This window comes from Drosophila kikkawai, chromosome 3R, assembly GCF_030179895.1.
Source record: "Drosophila kikkawai strain 14028-0561.14 chromosome 3R, DkikHiC1v2, whole genome shotgun sequence".
NCBI classification, from domain to species: domain Eukaryota; kingdom Metazoa; phylum Arthropoda; class Insecta; order Diptera; family Drosophilidae; genus Drosophila; species Drosophila kikkawai.
In genome coordinates, this window is record NC_091731.1 from 8,210,603 (window position 1) to 8,229,753 (window position 19,151).

Consider the following 19,151-nt stretch of genomic DNA (forward strand, 5'->3'; position numbering starts at 1 on the left):
GGATAATAACCTGTAATAATTTTAGATTTTTTTTAATGAAGTTGTTGTTTAAACTAAGACGATAGATAAAAGTACAAAGAATCATGGAAGGAGCTTTGGAGGAATGTACGAAGGAACAATATAACAATAATTCCCTTAACGAGAGCTATATGCATAATACTAAATGGCCTGGCTCTTAGTGTTGCCAGTGCTTTTGCTTTTGCCGTTGTGGTTACCATTTGACTTTCTGCTAGGATGGCTGGTGGTGCTATTGCTGGGCTGCTCGTTCTCCTTCTCGCGTAGCCGCTCGCGACTCTGGCGCTCCAAGTGCTGGTTCATGGTCGCCTCGATCTTGGCCAGAGACAGATCGTACTCGTTCTTTATGCGCTCATACTCGCGCTTCATGTGCGCTTCCTTGTCTTCGGCGTAGAGCTTGTAGTTGTGAGCGGTACGCTTGGCGCTTTGGTAACGCTGCTGGGCGGCTTTCATCGCCTCCTCGTGGGTGGTGCGCAGCGATTCCAGCTGCTGGCGCCAGTGGTTCTCCACCTGGTCGACGCTCTTTCGTTGCTCCTCCCACTGGGCCATCACTGCCTTCATGGACTGTCGCTCGGATTCGATGCTGGCTTGGTGTTCGTTGAATTCGCGAACTATTTTCGCAATGCGTTCGTTTTTCGCATGCAGTTCCTGGCGGCACTTTTCCATTATTACTTTCTGCTTATCATCCTTGGCAATAAGCAGCTCCTGGATGTTCTCGCGCTCGGCCAATATGGTTTGTTTCAGAAGATCCACTTCAGTTTGGCGCTGCTGCAGCTCAGTGCACACAGCTTGGTACTCGCGCTGAAGGCACTGATTGCGCTCCTCCAATTGTTGCAGCCGACCGGTGAACTTCTTTAGCTCAGCAGCAAACAGTTTCGCCATCTCATCGCGCACGCGCTGCTCTATGCGCCTTATTCGCTCCTGGGTAAGCTCTGGTGGAGAGCCGGAAGTCGGAGGCGAGTCTGAAGCCGGCTTGGGACTAGAGTGGGTCCTCTGCTGCAGACACTCCTCCTGCTGGGCAATGTAGGCCTCAAACTGCTTAACCTTCTCCTTTAGGTCATTAATGAGTCCCTCCTGCTTCACCGACTGTTCAACTTTCGCCTGCATCTCGCTCTGCAGAGCCTTGGCCTGTTCCACTTCCTGCTCCAATTCCTTAAGTTCCTTGGCCTGCATTGAGTTGACATTTTGGAGCTTCAACATACGGATTTCAGCCTGAAAGTCACGAAGTAAAATATTAAAGCGTATATTAAACCCAGCTCCCGTTGGTTACCTTTGTGATTTCTGCCAGACTTTCTAGGCATTTGCTGCAATTGCCGGAGTTCTCCTTGTTGGCGGCCTCTTCGCGCTTGTCCCGCTCGCTTTTCTGGCGCAGCGCCTGGATATCTCGCTCGTGGCCGAGTTTCGCCGTTTCTAAAAGCTTACTCAGCTCCTGAGACTTGAGCTCCGCCAGCTGTAAATTGCGTTGGGCAGTGGCAAGTTTCTGACGATGCTCCTGCAGCTCCTTAAGCGTGTCAACTTCCCTTAGCTTCCTTAATTCGTAGTCCAGCGACTCCTTGTCAGTGGCGATGTCGGTATACAGTTTCTTGAGCCGCTCCACCTCACTCTGGGCATCCTTCAATAAAATTTTGTGGCGCTCCAATTCCAGACGCACATCGTCAGCGATGGGTCGTGCTCTCAGCTGCATATTATCCGTCGTCAGCTCTTCGTTGTTCCTCTGGAGGCTCTCACACTGCTGCTTCAGTTGATCCATATCCCTCTCCATGGTCTTGAGTTGCTCATCAACTTGCTGGCATTCCTTCTTAAGAGAATCCCTCTCCATCATCAGGTCGTCCAGCTGGCTCTGCACCCTGGAGTCCTGCTGGGATCGGTGCTGCTGCTCCTCCAGCTCCTGCTGCATGACCTTAACTTTGTTATCTAGACGCATTTTTTCCTCCTTCAAGGTAGCAAGTTGGACTAGTGACTTATTTTCCTGTTCGCGGTGCAGGCGCAGCTCTTGGTTGCGCTCCTCCAGCTGCTTCTCCAACCGACGCACCTCCTCCCGCTTGCTTTTGAGATTGCCCAGCGCCCGGTACAGCTCTTGTTTAATGTGGTTGACCCTGTCCACGGGGTTCAGGGGCGTGCTGCCAATAAGCCGGGACCCACCCACCTGACTGAGCCTTCCCGTTGGCGACTCGTCGGCGTGATGCTGCTGCAAAAGGGTGTCCATTAAGTCCAGCTCCGCCGTAGTTCCGGTAACCCGCTCGTTGAGTACAGCGATCGTTTGCTCCAGCTCCACGATGCGAGCCTTCTGCTCAGCAATGCATCGCTGCTGACGTTGGACCTCCGCCTCCAGGTCAGCCCTGCTGTTCACTTGTTTGCAACGCATTTGGGCCACATCCAGAGCCTGGTTCAGCTCATTTATCTTGGCCGCCTTGTCGGCCAACATGGTTTCATGGCCCGATTGCAGGGCATTATAGCGCGAATGCATCTGCTCGAGATCCATCTTCTTGCGATCGAGCTGATCAGTCAGTTGACTGAGCTGTTGCTGCAGGAGCTCGCACTGAGCGCGGTGCGCATCCTCCATTTGGCGGACCCGCAACTCGGCGTTGCGCTCCTCGCGCTTGTGCGTCTCCCGCTGCACCATGTCATATTTGCACTGTACATCCGACAGCATCGTTCTAGTGATCTCCAACTGGCCTACCAGCCGCGTGTTGTCCTCTTCTAGTTGCTTCTTCTCGGCGCGCAACTTCTCAAGGCCACTCTCCTGGTTGGAACACCGCTCCTTGGTCTCTACGAGCAGCTCGTGAGTGTTCTGCTTCTCGCGCAGAGCGCGGTCCAGTTCCGCCTTCATAATGGTCAGTCGCTTCTGGAACTCATCAAGTTGCTTGTGCGCAGAGGTGGCCATTTGATTGACGTTTTCCAACTCTTTGGTCTTGGATTCTACCATCATCTTCATGCGGTGCATCTCGTTTGCATGATGCTGCTGCTGCTGCTGCTGGTTCTTCTGGAGCACTGGCGCGTGTGAGTGCGGCGAATAGTTGTTCAGAGCAGCCAGCGGCTGACGGGGCGGCGGCAATTCGGAGTGGGAATTCGTCGTCGAGTCGATTGTGTTCTCCTCATCATCCAGGTCGTCGAAGGCGTTCTCCAGCAGGTGCCCCAGCTGAGGTAGAAATGATCGTAGCAGTGACATTATTCGCCAGGATTTCACAGATTAGCCCTGCACACCAGTAGTATTCACTCACCTCCTCATCGCGTCGCTTCTGATCCTGTAGCGCCTCTTCCTCCTCCTGGCGATCCAGCGTGGAGTTTACGTTGAGGGTGTCGGCGCCCTGAAACAGACTCATGCCGGGCGTATTCATAGCGCTACAAAAAGCGACGCGGGAAGTTCGTTTTCCTTCAAATCAATTTGAATTTACTTCCCGGCGCAGGCGCTGATTTTTATAGCTTCTTCTTGCTGCTTGGTGTACAGCGATGCCAATTTAGCTATTTCCCTAGCTATATATAGCTATTTTCCAATTGAAATCAGCGTTAAAAACATCTAGGGTATTCCCTTGAATTAGTGAAAATATCGGCTACTGAAAGCATCTGTTCCCATACACACGGCTTAAACGGCTTATTTTCAGGCATTTAGCGACTCCGAAAGGAGCCTAAAGTTTTCGTATAAATCAAAGTTGTGGACAGCTAAATAAAGGACTAGTAGTTTAAGACAGGAACCGTAATCATTATAAGTTTTATTTTAAAAATCAAGTAATTATGATTCACATTGATTTGTATTTTTTTGATCATCAATAAACAATTAAAGGAATAAAAAATTAAAATTGAGTAATATTAAAAAAATCAATGATAATTATTATTTTTGATAAAAATCAATAATAATTATTATTTTTGATAAAAATAAAAATAAAAAATAATCATTATTATTTAGTTAACAGATGAGTTATTTTGAGTCCAAAAAGAAAAGAAAACTTAAAAATAATAACTATATTTATGAAAGTCAAAAAAAATTTTTTAATTTTTATTTTTTTAATCACAAATACTTATTACTTATTATTATTATTATTTTTTTGCTCAAAATTTTTTTTATTAATTTAAATCATTTTTATTAAAAATTAAAATAGTCATTGATTTATATAGAATATTACTCAATTTTAATCATTATTATTGATGATTATTAATTAAATTCGAAATATAAAAGTCATACCGGAAATGGATATATTAACCAAATAGGATTCCCAGGATACTAATTAAATTATTAATTAATTTAAATGAATAAAACTCTTAAACTACAATAAATTAATCTACTTTTTCATTACTAGAAGTTATAATTAATATTAACTATTGTTTTATTTATTTAATAATTTTATTGCTGATTTGTAACGGTACATCAATTTTTTATTACGTTTTTTGTTCGAATTTTGTAATGGCGTTTTATTAAAACATAACATCAATACCTATAATTGTTGTACAAATAAAAATAATGAGGAACACTTGTTTTTTCTTTTTAAGGAAAATATATTACAGTTACAAATTGAAAAAAAAAAAATTAATATGCCGAATTTTATCATAAGCAACATTGTAAATTTTTTTTGGATACTGTTTCCAATATTAGTATAGGAAATTATATTATGGCAAATAATTTTGTCGTTATACCAAAAGCACAAATAATTTTTTTCTATTGATTAGAAATAATAGAAACAAAGGTACAAAAAAGTAGTAAGCGCAATAAACTAAAACATTAATAGGTATTTAACGGCTTGCTTATTTCTCTTTCTATGCTTTTATTAGTTTACTGTTAATAGAAGAATCTTAAGAATAAAAATGTAAAAAACAAACGAATATGTAATAAATAAGAACGAAAAGCACAGTCAGCATTTATGGTCGCGACCAGCGGAAAAATGTAACCTGTGAGTTTCGGATCAAATATTTTAAAACAAAAATATGCTGAAAATTAATATTATTTAAATTAAAATGATATTACTAACAATATAATATTAAATCAGCACATGCTTTTAGACTTTGCCAATATATCAATCTTTTAAACATATCGCTCCGTTCCAAAGTTATTAAAATTTAACTTTTATTTTCAGTTTTTAAAATAAGTTTACAAATAACTTTTATTTTCCAATTTGTAAAATAAACATTGGAAAATAACTTTTATATTCAATTATATTTTATTAAAAAATACAATCTTAATTGTTATATAAAATTTTATTTTTAGGGAAGAGTGGGGATAGGTGAACAACTTTTTTTTTATTAACATTATTGTGTCTGAACAATTCGACGTAAGGGTCTGCTGTATATAGAAATCTAAAAGAACCCACATTCCTTGGAATATTAAGTATTATGCAAAAATAGTATCTTTTGTTTTGTAAAGTTTATTTGCTTTCCAAATTTAGTGTAGTGGTTCATCTATCCTAGTGGTTCACCTATCCCCACTCTCCCCTATATTATACTAGAGCACGAAGCCCGGTATTCTGTCGGGGCCCGGTGAATATTCTGGTGTTACACGTTGAATATTCCGACATACTTTGATACATTCCGTGATATGGCGTTTTTATATTTTATGGTTTCAGCATTATAGTGTTAATTTGTCATGTAATTTGGTTGTGACAAATTACAAAAATACAAAAGTTTACAAACTTCGGCTTACCAACGTTTGCTTCCCTCCGTGTCCTTTGTTATAATCTGCTATAGAAAATAAAACCATAAGTTTATTTTTCAATTTTTTTCATTTTTTATTCATTTTATACAGACTGTCCATTCATAAACGCACTTATATTGGGACATTTATCTAATTTCTCGGCATCTATTTGGAAAACCTTGGACAAACGTTTCCAACTTTGCGCATCAAAGTAGTAGAAGGTGCCGCGCTCTTTTGTACCATTTTTTTCATATTGATTAATGCCAGGAATTCGAGTTATCCATATTTTCTCCTCCACATGATACCGCCACTCGCGACTATGCCTGCAATTTAGGGAATTTAGTTCTGAAGTTCCGATGAATCCTTTTGTAGAAGTGTACTTACAATTCAGCGGCTGCCATTAATTGCATGATATCGCCGATGTTCGTGTAGAAAAGGAAAAAGAGCAGATCTTCTTGCAGCTTTTTCAGTACAGGCGCAGTAAGTTTGTCTCTTATCGCAAAGTTAATAAGATATTCGGGTGGCACGTTGAACTCAACGTCTTGTGCTCTACAACAAAAAAAAAAGTCATCAAATTTAAATATATGCCTAATATCGGTTAAAAACAAAATTTGACTAGATTTCATACAGTATAATAATTCAAGTGGCTCATTAGTTGGTATTATACCCTTGCAGGGTATTATAATTTCAGTCAGTTCAGTATTCTTGATCAGCATCAACAGCCGAGTCGATCTAGCCATGTCCGTCTGTCCACCTACGCAAACTAGTCCCTCAGTTTTACAGCTATCTGAATAAATATTTCCATATAGTCTTTTGAATACTCTCACTGCTTTTTTAGAAAACAAAATTTAACTTGGCTGTTTTTCAAAACATTTTAATCATTTTTGAGATATGGCCATTTTATATTATTTTAGAATTTCGATTTCAGTTTTATAAAAATCGGACGGCTATATTATATAGGTGGCATAGGATCGAGAAATTAATAGAAAACATATTATAACTTCTAGGTTTTTCAACGTATTTTCATCTACTTTGAGATATAAGCTTTTTTTATTATTTCAGAAATTCAGTTTTAGTTTTTTTAACTATTATCATCAGCATGAAATTATCTTCTATTTCAACATAAATAATAAAAATTAGTATAAAATAAGCCCTTGATAACACACAGATTGACAGATTAAACTTTTTCAAAATATGTTTACTCTTAAGAACCTTAAGCAATTGGCCTACCTGCAGGGCTGTTCCACGAACGGTCCAGCGAATGTTGTATGCAAGCTTTCTTGCGAGTTCAGATTCAGGCCCAAGCCTGTGAGATCCGTGCCCAGTGACAGCGTCACCAGATTGGGATCCGTTTCCGCAGCCCGAATGAACGTCAGCAGGCCCACCATGCCGAACTGGTTGTTCACCATGGTCGCTGGTATGTTTGTGACCTTCCCTAAAATGTACAAAAAGGAAAGTAAGTAAGGGAACATAGTAAATATATATGGGTATATTCCATCCACATTTAGGTTAAGTCACTGAGACCCATATATCACGAGAAAAGGTGCACATGGTTTGAACAATATCAATAGACAAATGAATTATTCAGTGGATTTCAAAATATCTACATCTTCCCGTTGGAGTTGTTTAGTTGACTGATTTAAATTTAAAACTAAGCTTGAGATGTAAAACAAAATGTATTCGCCTATTGCCGTTCAAATTGTTCAAGAGATCTTTATAACCTTATAAACCTATCCGAGTAATGCGAATAAACTGACCCTGTTTGGCTTTTAGAAGAGTAATAGCCAGAAATCTAAGTTACGTGAGACTTTTAGAGCAGATAAGAGCCCTTATTCTCCAGAAGACGCTATACATTTTGGGAATTTTAAGGTTATTAAATATTTCATTTAAAAATATTTCATTGTAAAAAAAAAATTAGTTTGAAGCAATTCGAGTTTTAATACAGCATTTTTTGAGTAGTTTTAAATATTTGGATTTTAGAGAACCACTGTATTTTTTAAGATACCGTAAATTTATTTTCTTATATATAAAACCATGGTTTCAAAATACCCCTGGGAATGTGACAAACCAGAAATATTAAATAACGCTGGCGTTGAAGTCTTGATAGGACGTTAACACTGCTGAATCGAAGCTTATCGGCACAATACTCACCATCTGGCGAAGTTTGCACGCCGCTCTTCACAAGTTTATCGTTGCTGGAATTATCGTTCAGATGCTCGCAGCCCGACCCGCTGCCGCTGCCGGTGGTACCGGCGCTGCCACTGCCCAGGCCGCCGCCCACGCCCATCATGGCATTGCTGTTGGGCACACTGTTAACGCTACCGACTCCGCCGCCGCCAGTGCTGCTGCCGCCAAGGCCCACATGCGATCCACTGACGACACCGCTGGCTGCATTGCCGCCACTGCCACTAACTCCTCCAGCGCCTCCGCTACTCCCTCCAGCGCCGCCACCGACGACCAAGCCGCCTCCAAGACCACTGCCAACGGCACCGAGACCATTGCCGCCTACAACGCCGACACTGGTGCCGCTGCTACCGCCGCTCGTCAATCCACTGACCACAATCGAATTCATCGCCTTTTCCGTGCCATCCAAGTGATTCTCTGTTGTGGCACCGACGCCACCGCCGCTGCCGCTCCCTACCGCGTTCGTTGTGCCGTCCGAGTTTTGGGTGCCCGGTAACGCAGGGAAGTCCTCATTTGACATCGTGAACTCCGATTGCTCTGACGTCGGCTGCTTAACCATGCCAACTGCAAGTAAGGAGAGTAAAAAGGGGCAGAACGTCAAGTCAAAATGAAGCGAAGGAAACGCGTCGAAGCTAAGAAAATGCAAATACAATTGGTAAGGCAATGCCAAAGGAGCTTTAATCTACTTATTTGCAAATAATTTATTTACTAAATATGTACATATGTGTATATTAGTTTTCTCCAAATCTCGCAGCAAATAAAAACGGTATTCATGTTAGTGGGCTGTAATTTACTTTCATCAGTTTAAACTTACAATTTATTTAAATAAATAAGCATGTGGAAAAACTGTGTGCCAACTCATTGTTCAGGATGAAGGCACTATAACAAAACATTAAAGATCGCATGAAGTGCGGTAGGATACCATTATTTAAAATTTGGCATCTTCGCCCGAATGGTCACAAAGACCGAAAAGTAAAACACTCATACTCATCTTACTGTTTGTGTATATAAAGAAATTTCAAATCAATATACAAATTTTCTTAAATTGTCCTAAATTCCGTTCTACTTTAAAATTCAAATTTATATTCAATCGCGTACAAAACTTTAAATTTTAGCGCTCTCTCTAGCAAATCTCTTTATTGCAACATATTAAATAGAAAATGTTTTTTAAGGAAAAATTAAGTTATTTATACAAAACCGTCAGGTAAAAAATATATAATAAAAACATAACTCTAATGTCGAATACAACCTTAATGCGCATTCAAAAAAACAAAAAAAAACATGGCAAGACATTATTTTTTTGACAAAAGGCGTTTGGCACACGAATTCACAACTTAAATGACCCAAAACCACAATGGAAATTAGTAACAAAATAAGAAAGTAACAAACGTTTAGACAGAATCTAGGGATTAGTGCTTAAACGTAATCATAGTTGTAAACGGAAATAAATAAAAAGAAGTGGATTTTTGATTTGAACTCACAAGAGGTAAAGAAATTACCATAGGGTTTGCTGCCCGGCGGCTGAAGCGGATTTGATTGGGGCAGTGTCTGGTCGTTCTGGCCGCGCGCATTCGTCAGCGATGGAAACTCCGTGGGATCCAGCAGGGCTGGCGTGGAAGCATCGCCTCCACCGCCACCGCCGAACACGTGAAAGTTATTTAAAGGACCGCCACCGCCGCCGCCCGTTCCGTAGCCGCCGCGACCCGTTTGCATGAAGTTCCCCATGTTCGACTGTAAAGCGAATATGCAATTAGTTGGAGAAATGCTATTGTATTCAGAGGACTCACCATAGGTCCACTGCCCAATCCCTGCATGGCACGCCGTTCCACAAACTGCCGCTGCCCGAATAGGTTGGCATTCCGGTTGCCGCTCGAGATGGCGGGTCCGCCGACCGAAAGCTGCGCATTCCGGTTCGGCGACAGTTGCGGCTGCTGCTGTTGCTGTTGTTGCTGCTGCTGCTGTGGCGCCTGTCCGTAGTTCGCCGCTCCTGGATAAGAGTTGACAAAATCTGCGCACGGCGTTGTGTAAGTATAATGCTTTATCACAGCCAATGATAAACATTTAGCTTACCGGTTTGGAACATTCCTGACGTGGGCGTTACATGGCCAGCCAGGGAGCTACCACCGAATCCGCCGGTTGTTCGTCCAGCTAACGCCGCGTTCGCTATACTTCTCGGGGGTTGTTGGAAATTTAAATTCGCCATAATCTGCAAAGGAAATTGGGAGTGATTATGTATCTGAATCAATAATTTACCGAATAAAGTATTGTTGTTTTGTTCGTAGGAATTACTAATCATATTAGTTTGTGTAAGCTAAGAGAACATCCTTGACTCATCGGCATCTGTGTCTTAATGCGTAGCCCATAAACAAGAGCAATGGTTATGTGTGACTAAGAGAAGGGGGCTCACACTCATAGTGATAACAAATCCGACTCCCCGCAGATAATTGTCGCCCAGCACACACTAAATGCGATCATATGCGTGCAAAGAAAATAAACAAACAAAAAGTCGAGCCCTAGAAAGGCAACGTCTGTATATAAATAAATAAATAATAATAGATATAAATAAATCTAGGTATTTTGCGTAATTTGCATGGTCATGTAAAAAAGGGTTTCCAATAGAGCTGGTAAACAAATATTGACTTCGCTTTGCAGCACTGTTTGATGCTGCTTAATGGCCGCCGCATCAGCTGTCGATTGGCGAATTCGCCCAGAAAACAAAGGAGGAGAAAGAGAATGGCGAGGATGATGAGAAAAAGAACAAGGAGTAGGAGGAGAAGCTGAAGTAAATGCAGAAAGGCTACGGCAATTATTGCCGTTCCTATTTGGCGTGGGCAACACACATGCACAGCGGCCTCTGTGTATGGTGTGGAGACGGAAGACAATGGTAATGGTGTGGGTGAAAAAACCAGAATGGCTGAGCAGGAAGAGGCAAAAGAGAGAAAGAAAAGGATACGCCGCACTTGTCTCACGATCAACTATGCAGGTAGTGGTATCAAACAGTGGCAGCAAACTGCCAAAAAGAAATGTAAACCGAATTCGTTACAGATTTATTTACTTTAAAGGGGCATTAAGTAAATAAATTGTTTTTGTTGAGTTTCGCACTTTAATTAACAAAACTCTATCGTGTCACTCTCTTAATTACAAACATAATGTACATAAATATGCACACATAAAATCAATTGTAATGGAGGTCGAATTAAGAAATAAGCTAATAACAAAAAAAGGAATTTTCCTACATGTACATACATTTTGAACTATCTTAAACCAAATGAAAACCATTTATTGTTAAGATATGCTTTAGAATATTCCTTATCAACCGTAGTATTTCGTTCGGTGTCAAAAAAAAGCTTTTACGGACAAAATGCATTCAGATTACCGATTAGAAACTAAAAGATAAGGCTATTTTCGATGTTTATAAGAACAATTAAATCAGATGGCGTAGAAAACTAAACATAATATTTATACCTAATTTAAATACTAACATGTGTAATGAATTTTACATGTTATAGTTAATAACATTAACGGCAACTACAATGTATACATATGTTTTATTCAATGCTCGACCAAAATGCCTTAATAGAACACACGGAATAAAGAAGTTTCCAAAGCTGAAACTACAAATGTTTAAGGAATAAAATTCTATGTGATTATATATTTGACTTCAGATTCCATAAATATTTAAATGCTATAACATCAATTAAAGCGGATGCCATTGTACCTCCTCCCGCACATAAACACTGGCACAGGACTTTGGTAGTCTGTCATTGCTTTGCTTGTGTGGGTGGGAGCATTGCCCCTCTACTGCCGTTGACGCGAGAACAGGTACAATCTCTCGAGAAACGAAACACTTGTGTGATGCCTGTGTGTGCTTGGGCTGCCTAAGAAGACATGCAATTTGGGGGGAAAATTTATCTTCATATTTTACCAAATATTGCTTTTTTACCTGCCCTGCGCATGTAACTTTATCAGCTGACCCGGCGGTCGCTTTGCAACACTGGTGTAAGCGCTTACAACAAACACTCGGGGATAGGAAACTTTCGGGGGCCAATAAGGTTACCAATTAACAATCAAACAGCAACCATGATCGAAAGCAAAGCGTGGCGACTTACCTAAATTAACGTTAGATGATACTGCCGCTTCTTGCACTTCCACTGTTAACGCTCGCTTTCCACTCTGTCCAGCAACAACAACATACACTGATCGGATCGTTCTCACCGCATTTAACATTCCAAAGCGGCCGGCGGGACGTGGACGTGGTAGTCGTCGTCGTCCTAGCGCCGTATCCGTGGCGTCAAAGGATTTGCAAAGGATGCCTGCTAAATCCAATGGGGCAGCCTGAGGTTAGCGTTAGCTCTCACTCGCACACACAATCACTCACTGACTGGAAAAAGGGAGGATGGATGGATGGAGCACAAGGCTAGGGAGCCGAAGTCGGAGCGGGAACGGAAGCCGGAGCGGGAGCGAGGTTAGTTAGTACTTTTCCGCGCCGTGTCGTCCCTGAATAAATGGCATATATACCGCTGTATGGGTGTACGTGTATATGCCTCGTCTGTATGCAGCGTGGTCCGTGAGAGAGAGAGAGAAAGAGAGAGAACGAACGCGAGAGAGGGAGTAGAGTACCGAAGGATGTTGATGCCTGGCGGAGGCGAAAAGTTTTTCGTATCCCTTTTTGCTTCCTCGTTCGCTTCGATTGCACTTTGTTGTAGATGCCGCACTTTTGCAAAAGTCTCGCCAGTACACTGTTTTTGATAGTGTTTCCTTTTTGTATTTTATTTGTAAGTAAATAATTGCTCGCTATTGCGCTGTTGTCTCTGCTTCTTTCTTCACTGCTGCACAAGCACTGTGTCTGTGACCCTGTGTGTGAGTTTACGTGTGTGTGTCTCTGTCTTTGTTTTCTCAGTTCATTGAAATTTCACCCGAACTAGCGAATTGGGCAAAATTCGCTGCCCGATTTACTTGTCTTTTACGTCACCAACACTCAAATGCACGCGTGCTTGGTGGAGCCGCGACTTTAAGATCCACTATGGAGGGGCAATGGGCAATTTTTTAGCGCCCGAAATGGCTTTAAATTGTACACAAAAATGTTCCGCAAAAAAACTTTGTGGCTGTCACGAATACAAACACACAGGAATTAGGGATGTAAAATTCGGTTATCGATGCAGTGCAACTATCGATAGTCTTCCAGTTTTTCTACAGCTTGTTTTTGCAGGAATTGAATCCTGTTTGTCCTCAATTTTATTAAGTTTTACACTGTCCTCCAGTTTTTGTTGTACTAGATACAAGTTGTTTAGATTTTCTCTCAAACAAATGAGTTGTTTACATTATATCGATTGCAGGCACCTATCTGCCTGCTTGCACGTTGCAGACCGCCCTAATGGTATCGCCTATCGATTGGCTTGCAAGTGCGAAGACCTCCTAAACTCAATTATATTTCCCGGCCGCGTATTTTCATTTGCTATTTTTTAACGCTTTATCGACATTATGGGTGACCAGAACTCAGACGATGAAAGTGGTGAGTGGCTGGCAATTTCTGTGACCCAAACAGGGTTAAGTAAGGTGGTCTTTTCAGGTTCCTCCGGCTCAAGTCGCAGTGGCAGTCGCAGCGTCACGCCGCAAGGAGGCAGTGCACCCGGGTAGGTTTGTGATATTTAAGCGGCACAGAATGTTTATGACACGATGAAATACGTTTACCAGATCCCCTCGCAGTGGCAGTGACCGGTCCCGCTCTGCTTCGAGATCCTCGAGATCTCGATCTGGTTCTGGATCTCCGCGAAGTGCCCGTTCCGGATCCGCTCAAAGTCGCCGCTCAGGGTCAAGGCAGAGCCAGCGATCGCCATCTGTTCATAGCCAAAAATCAGGATCACCACACAGTCAAAGATCCGGATCTGCTCGTAGTCGGAGATCAGGATCCCACCAAAGCAGAAGGTCAGACGCCTCCCCAAAAAGTCATAAGTCGGGTTCACCGCAAAGTCGTAGGTCAGAGTCCCCCCAGAGCCGCAGATCAGGATCCCCCCAAAGCCGTCGGTCAGGATCTCCCCATAGCCAGAGATCGGGCTCCGCTCACAGTCGTCGATCCGATTTAGCTCGAAGCGCTAGATCCCGATCCCACTCACGCAGTGGTACCCCTAAGGGCAGCGGTAATGAGGAGTCGCGCTCAAACTCGCCGAACCTGCAGATCGATGATGAACGTGCCCACTCGAAAAGCAAGAGCAAGAGTAGGAGTCGCAGCAGAAGCAGGAGCGGCAGTCGCAACTCTAGGTATAGCTCCAAGACGGGCACGCCATCCCCGAACCGGAGTCGCAGTCGCAGTGGATCCGGTTCAGGGAGCGACATGGGGGTTCCCAAGAAAAAGGTGCGCCGCACAAGCGGATCTGATCAGGAGAAGCGCAAGAGCGGCAGCGATAGCGACATGGAGGAATCGCCCGTCAAGAAATCGCGGCTGATTGACTCAGACAGCGAGAGCGAGAAGGAGGAGGTGAGTTCAAAGTTGGACAATTTTTGTTTTGTAACACTCGGCTAAACTAAACACCTCACTTCCAATCATGTAGGCGAAAAAGGTGGCTCCAGCGGCGGCTGACATCTTCGGAGACGCAGATGACATCAGTGATGATGACGATGCAGTTGGCCCGGCCACCAGTAAATCCCCGGCACGTTCCAAGAGTCGCAGTAGGAGCAGGTCCCGCTCACGCAGCCATTCTATGAGCCGGTCGCGTTCTCGCTCCCGCTCGCGATCCCGTGATCGTGCCGAGTCCCAGGTGGTACCGCCGCCCCCCAAAGAAGATGAACCGGAACCGTTGCCAGAGACACGAATCGATGTGGAGATACCGCGCATCTCGGCGGACCTTGGGAAAGAACAACACTTTATCAAGCTGCCGAACTTCTTGTCTGTGGTCACACATCCCTTCGATCCCGAGACGTACGAGGATGAGATCGATGAAGAGGAGACAATGGATGAGGAGGGACGGCAACGCATTAAGCTCAAGGTCAGCAACACGATCCGCTGGCGTGAGTTCATGGACAACAAGGGCAACATGGTGCGCGAGTCAAACGCCAGATATGTGCGCTGGTCGGACGGCAGCATGTCCCTTCACCTGGGCAACGAGATATTCGATGCCTATCGGCAGCCGCTGCTGGGTGACCACAACCATCTGTTCATCCGCCAGGGAACAGGTCTGCAGGGCCAGTCGGTGTTCAGGACCAAGCTCACCTTCCGGCCCCATTCGACGGAGTCTTTCACGCACAAGAAGATGACCATGTCGCTGGCCGATCGCTCCAGCAAGACCAGTGGCATCAAGATCCTCACCCAGGTGGGCAAGGACCCCACCACAGACAGGCCCACGCAGCTTAAAGAGGAAGAGGCCAAGCTGAGGCAGGCCATGCGCAACCAGCACAAGGCTCAGCCCAAGAAGAAGAAGGCGGGTGCTGGCGAGCCACTCCTGGGTGGTGGTGGCAACTCGTCCTATCAGCACGACGATGGCAGCGACGATGAGAACGCCATTAGCCTGAGCGCCATTAAGAACAGATACAAGAAGGGCTCATCTAGCGGCGGCACCCAAGCGGAAGTAAAAGCATCTACCATCTACTCCTCCGATGAAGACGAGGGCTCCGACTTTGAAGGGCGACGCAACAAGAAAGTGGACAAGGCCAAGGCAAGCAAGGCGCTGCGCGATTCGGACAGCGAATCGGATGCTGGCAGCGCCAAGAGCGGCAAGAGTGGCAAAGATGATAGCAGTGCTGGCGGCAGCGACCAGGAAGGCAGCCACAAGAGCGCGGGCAGCAGCAAGTCGGGCAGTGGCAGTGGCAGCGGCTCCGGCAGCGGATCGGGTAGCGACAACGATGATTAACTTCTTTTTCTATAACTTATACAACATATGTGTTTCTTAAGACAGCCAATAAATACTTACTTTCTTATGTATTAAGGAAATATTCATGAGAACAGCATAGTTTTATTCCAAACTGTAAAACACCTGTCATTTCTTGTAATTTTAATTGTAAGTTAACCCTCATTTTACCATGTTTATTATTTAGCCGAAAGGCAAAATATGTATACGGGCATTTCTACAGATGGTTCCACGGCGGCCAAAACCTTAAAAGTTGAATTAATTAGTGCAAACTCGATTTTTCATTATTTTAAGAAGATAAAAAGGAGATATTTTGTTTTGATAATAACTTCAAAACCAGAGGTACTGGATAATGGAAAGAATCAAAAATAAAAACAGAAGGAAATTTAAATTTTGATTTGCAAGTCTTTTTTTTTTTTTGTCCCGTGCGAATCTATTTAAAATAAAATTTACAAAAATTGGAAGTCATTTTTAAAAAATCACTCAAACATTTTTAAGAGCCATCAGTGCACTAACGTTTAAAATTAGTTGCATTAAAACATTGCTTCTGGATTCGCAGAAATTGGCGATTGAATTGGTTGACCTCAAAAACCATTTCCGTTTGTCCCGTGCGAATCACTTAAATTTGGCAATTATCTTAAAAATGAATAATTACCCAACACAAATCTTTGGACCAATGAGAGAGCTAATAATTTATTAGTAATAAAGAACTACAGTGGCTCACATCTTATTTCAACCAGACCCAAATCAAAAAAGCCTGTAAAATATGAAAAAAGTAATTTTGTTGGTATTTGTTCTGACCACCTTTATTGTCCACAACCAGTCCTTTTGGCATCGAATCCACCAACTTTGAAGTGGTTTCTGAGGCTATTTTAGCCCACTCTTCGGGCAACGCCACTTACAGGTTCTTTTTGTTGGATATTTTCCGTGTTTGGATGTTTTTATCCAAAATTCCCCACAAATTGTTAATTACATTCACGTGGGGCGACTGTACTGGAGACTGCGTAACGTGCGGGCAGGATCAATAAAGCCAATCTTGCACAATGCCTGACTTATAATTTGTGTCATTGTCCTGAAAGGAAATCTTCACAAATTTGAAGTAGGTACAGCATATCTTAAGACACCTATCCTTGCCTCTGCCCATCTGTGACCATGTGAGTCGAAGCATATCGTTTAAAAACACTCCTTATCCGGTTAGAGGTAAGTATATGGCTTTACAATGGCTGATATTTGCTATTGTATAATAATAAATATAAAAAATAAATTAAACAAGAAAGGAAGCTAACTTCGGCACGTCGAAGTTTGTATACCCTTGCAGATTGCAATTGGATCATTAAGAATGGAGCCATTCTGGTTAGAAAAAAATAAAAGAAGAAAAGAAAGAAAACAAAACAGAGCTTCATAACATTTTACCTATACTTATTATTTTACAGTTTTACATTCCCAGCTTTAAATTTTTTCTACTTTTACCGATCGCTTTTATGGCAGCTATATGATATAGTTGTCCGATTTTCATAAAATTTATACCAAAATTCTGAAATAATAACAAAAGCTCATATCGCAGAGTAGATGAAAATACGTTGAAAAACAACGAATGTATAATTTTTTCTCTTAACTTCCCGATCCATGGGAACGGCAGCTATAAGATATAGTTGTCCGATTTTCATAAAATTAAAAACGAAAATCTGAAATAATATCAGGTTGTTTGGTAATGACATACCCGTTTCTTTATTGATTTTTGACGACGATTTTAACATAGTTAACATTGTCCGATTTAAGTGCTTTATGTACCGTTGTCTTCGATGATTTTCTGCCATTTTGATGGTAACTTGTATATGCCTCTCCTAAATAAGTCCATGTCCCTACTGGCAAAAAACTCAGCGATTCGATTTTCACAATCCATCCTTGAACTCAATTTTTGTCCATCGAACCAATTTTGCATGGCCAAAAACATATGGTAATCGCTTGGGGCAATGTCCGGACTATAAGGTGGATGCATTAACACTTCCCAACCAAGCTCCCGTAGCTTGTGACGCGTCGAGTTTATTACGGTGACACAAAGATTCGCAGATTGATACACGGTCGAAAAGGTTTTTTTTGGGATAACTCATGAGGCACCCTTACATCGAGCTTTATTGTTAAATTTTTCGACTTTAAATGCCTATGGACTGTTTCCGTGCTTAGTTGCAGCTCCTCTGCAATGTTCTAATAGTCACATGACGATCTCGATCCACTATTTCCATGATTTTATCCGTATCAACGGTCACTGGTCGTCAGGAAAGCTTGGGTGTTTCGGTATCAAAATTGCCTCTTCGGAATCGCCTAAACCACTGTTCGGCGATTTGAATCGAAAGTTTGTTATCTCCCAAGACAGCAATAATCTGTCGGCGAGATTCCGCAGAAGTTTTTCCCTGTGCGAAATAAATTTTCAAAATTGCCCGAATTTCTGCGTTTGTGAACTCCATTTCAATTGATTGTAACTTTTCAACGTGGATGCTCATGTAAACAATCTATATATATATCATTTTAAAGGTGTTACCAATACCTTTCAAACGATATACAACATTGCCATGTACGATTATATTTGACTTTATAAGCGAAGTGCGAAATTTGAATGTAAAAACCGGTATGTCATTACCAAACAACCTAGTATAAATTGGCCATATCTCAATAATTATGCAAAAGTTTTGAAAAACAGCCAAGTTATATTTTTTTTTTCATAAAAAAGTATCGAACATTTGTATGGCCCGTTCCGACATATGTATATAGCAGTGAGAGTATTCAGAAGACTATATGCAAAGTTTCATTCAGATATTTTAAAACTGAGGGACTAGTTTGCTTAGAAACGGACAGACGGACATGGCTAGATCGACTCGGCTGTTAATGCTGATCAAGAATATATATACTTTATAGGGTCGGAAAGGTCTCCTTCACTGCGTTGCAAACTTCTGACTGCATTTATAATACCCTGCAAGGGTATAAAAATATTAAAAATACGGGAAGTTAATAAATATGAACTGAGAAACCCCCCCCCCCCCCTTTGGTTCATGTTTTGGCTTTTAATGTTTTTAATTTGGTCTGGATGAAATAAGATTGAGCCACTGTTAAGCCTTTCAGCAGAAATAAGAAACGTTTCCTTTTGACCCTTTTTATACCCTTGCAGGGTATTATAATTTCAGTCAGAAGTTTGCAACGCAGTGAAGGAGACGTTTCCGACCCTATAAAGTATATATATTCTTGATCAGCATTAACAGCCGAGTCGATCTAGCCATGTCCGTCTGTCCGTCCGTCTGTCCGTCTGTCCGTCCGTCTGTCCGTCTGTCCGTTTCTACGCAAACTAGTCCCTCAGTTTTAAAGCTATCTAAATGAAACTTTGCATATAGTCTTCTATATACTCTCACTGCTATATATGTCGGAACGGGCCGGATCGGACGACTATATCATATAGCTGCCATACAAATGTTGGATAAATTTTTAGAAAAAAAATTATA

At 42.2% G+C, this 19,151-nt stretch overlaps 3 protein-coding genes across 6 annotated transcripts; 1 reads left to right on the plus strand and 2 right to left on the minus strand.

Annotated features, from left to right (window-relative positions):
* Positions 1-16: 16 nt before the first annotated feature.
* asl (chromosome segregation ATPase asterless) lies at positions 17-3,438 on the minus strand. The gene is made up of 3 exons (XM_041777605.2): positions 3,237-3,438; positions 1,286-3,154; positions 17-1,227 (listed from the first exon to the last, which is right to left on the minus strand). The coding sequence occupies exons 1-3, from the start codon at positions 3,351-3,353 to the stop codon at positions 160-162; spliced, it is 3,054 nt and encodes a 1,017-aa protein (XP_041633539.1). The 5' UTR covers positions 3,354-3,438; the 3' UTR covers positions 17-159.
* Positions 3,439-5,710: 2,272 nt separating this feature from the next.
* Rga (CCR4-NOT transcription complex subunit regena) lies at positions 5,711-12,945 on the minus strand. 4 transcript variants are annotated; one of them, XM_041777603.2, is made up of 9 exons: positions 12,198-12,945; positions 11,929-12,132; positions 9,890-10,025; positions 9,607-9,827; positions 9,301-9,550; positions 7,787-8,383; positions 6,866-7,070; positions 6,020-6,184; positions 5,711-5,958 (listed from the first exon to the last, which is right to left on the minus strand). In XM_041777603.2, the coding sequence occupies exons 3-9, from the start codon at positions 10,020-10,022 to the stop codon at positions 5,739-5,741; spliced, it is 1,791 nt and encodes a 596-aa protein (XP_041633537.1). In that variant the 5' UTR covers positions 10,023-10,025; positions 11,929-12,132; positions 12,198-12,945; the 3' UTR covers positions 5,711-5,738. The 4 variants fall into 4 exon arrangements, with proteins under 4 accessions (XP_041633537.1, XP_070142532.1, XP_041633538.1 ...); XM_070286431.1 differs by having other exon boundaries at positions 11,929-12,135; XM_041777604.2 differs by having other exon boundaries at positions 9,319-9,550; positions 11,929-12,945.
* Positions 12,946-13,183: 238 nt separating this feature from the next.
* On the plus strand, positions 13,184-16,057 carry Atu (Another transcription unit). The gene is made up of 4 exons (XM_041774347.2): positions 13,184-13,331; positions 13,389-13,452; positions 13,514-14,294; positions 14,368-16,057. The coding sequence occupies exons 1-4, from the start codon at positions 13,301-13,303 to the stop codon at positions 15,661-15,663; spliced, it is 2,172 nt and encodes a 723-aa protein (XP_041630281.1). The 5' UTR covers positions 13,184-13,300; the 3' UTR covers positions 15,664-16,057.
* Positions 16,058-19,151: the final 3,094 nt, after the last annotated feature.

Coding starts and splice junctions, on each gene's coding strand:
- asl (XM_041777605.2), bottom strand. CDS start 3,353: ATGAATACGCCCGGCATGAGTCTGTTTCAGGGCGCCGACACCCTCAAC. Junction 3,155..3,236: donor AGAAGCGACGCGATGAGGAG/GTGAGTGAATAC, acceptor TTTCTACCTCAG/CTGGGGCACCTGCTGGAGAA. Junction 1,228..1,285: donor GTCTGGCAGAAATCACAAAG/GTAACCAACGGG, acceptor CGTGACTTTCAG/GCTGAAATCCGTATGTTGAA.
- Atu (XM_041774347.2), top strand. CDS start 13,301: ATGGGTGACCAGAACTCAGACGATGAAAGTG. Junction 13,453..13,513: donor CAAGGAGGCAGTGCACCCGG/GTAGGTTTGTGA, acceptor TACGTTTACCAG/ATCCCCTCGCAGTGGCAGTG. Junction 14,295..14,367: donor GCGAGAGCGAGAAGGAGGAG/GTGAGTTCAAAG, acceptor CCAATCATGTAG/GCGAAAAAGGTGGCTCCAGC.
- Rga (XM_041777603.2), bottom strand. CDS start 10,022: ATGGCGAATTTAAATTTCCAACAACCCCCGAGAAGTATAGCGAACGCG. Junction 9,551..9,606: donor GATTGGGCAGTGGACCTATG/GTGAGTCCTCTG, acceptor TTCGCTTTACAG/TCGAACATGGGGAACTTCAT. Junction 7,071..7,786: donor CGTGCAAACTTCGCCAGATG/GTGAGTATTGTG, acceptor TGTACATTTTAG/GGAAGGTCACAAACATACCA.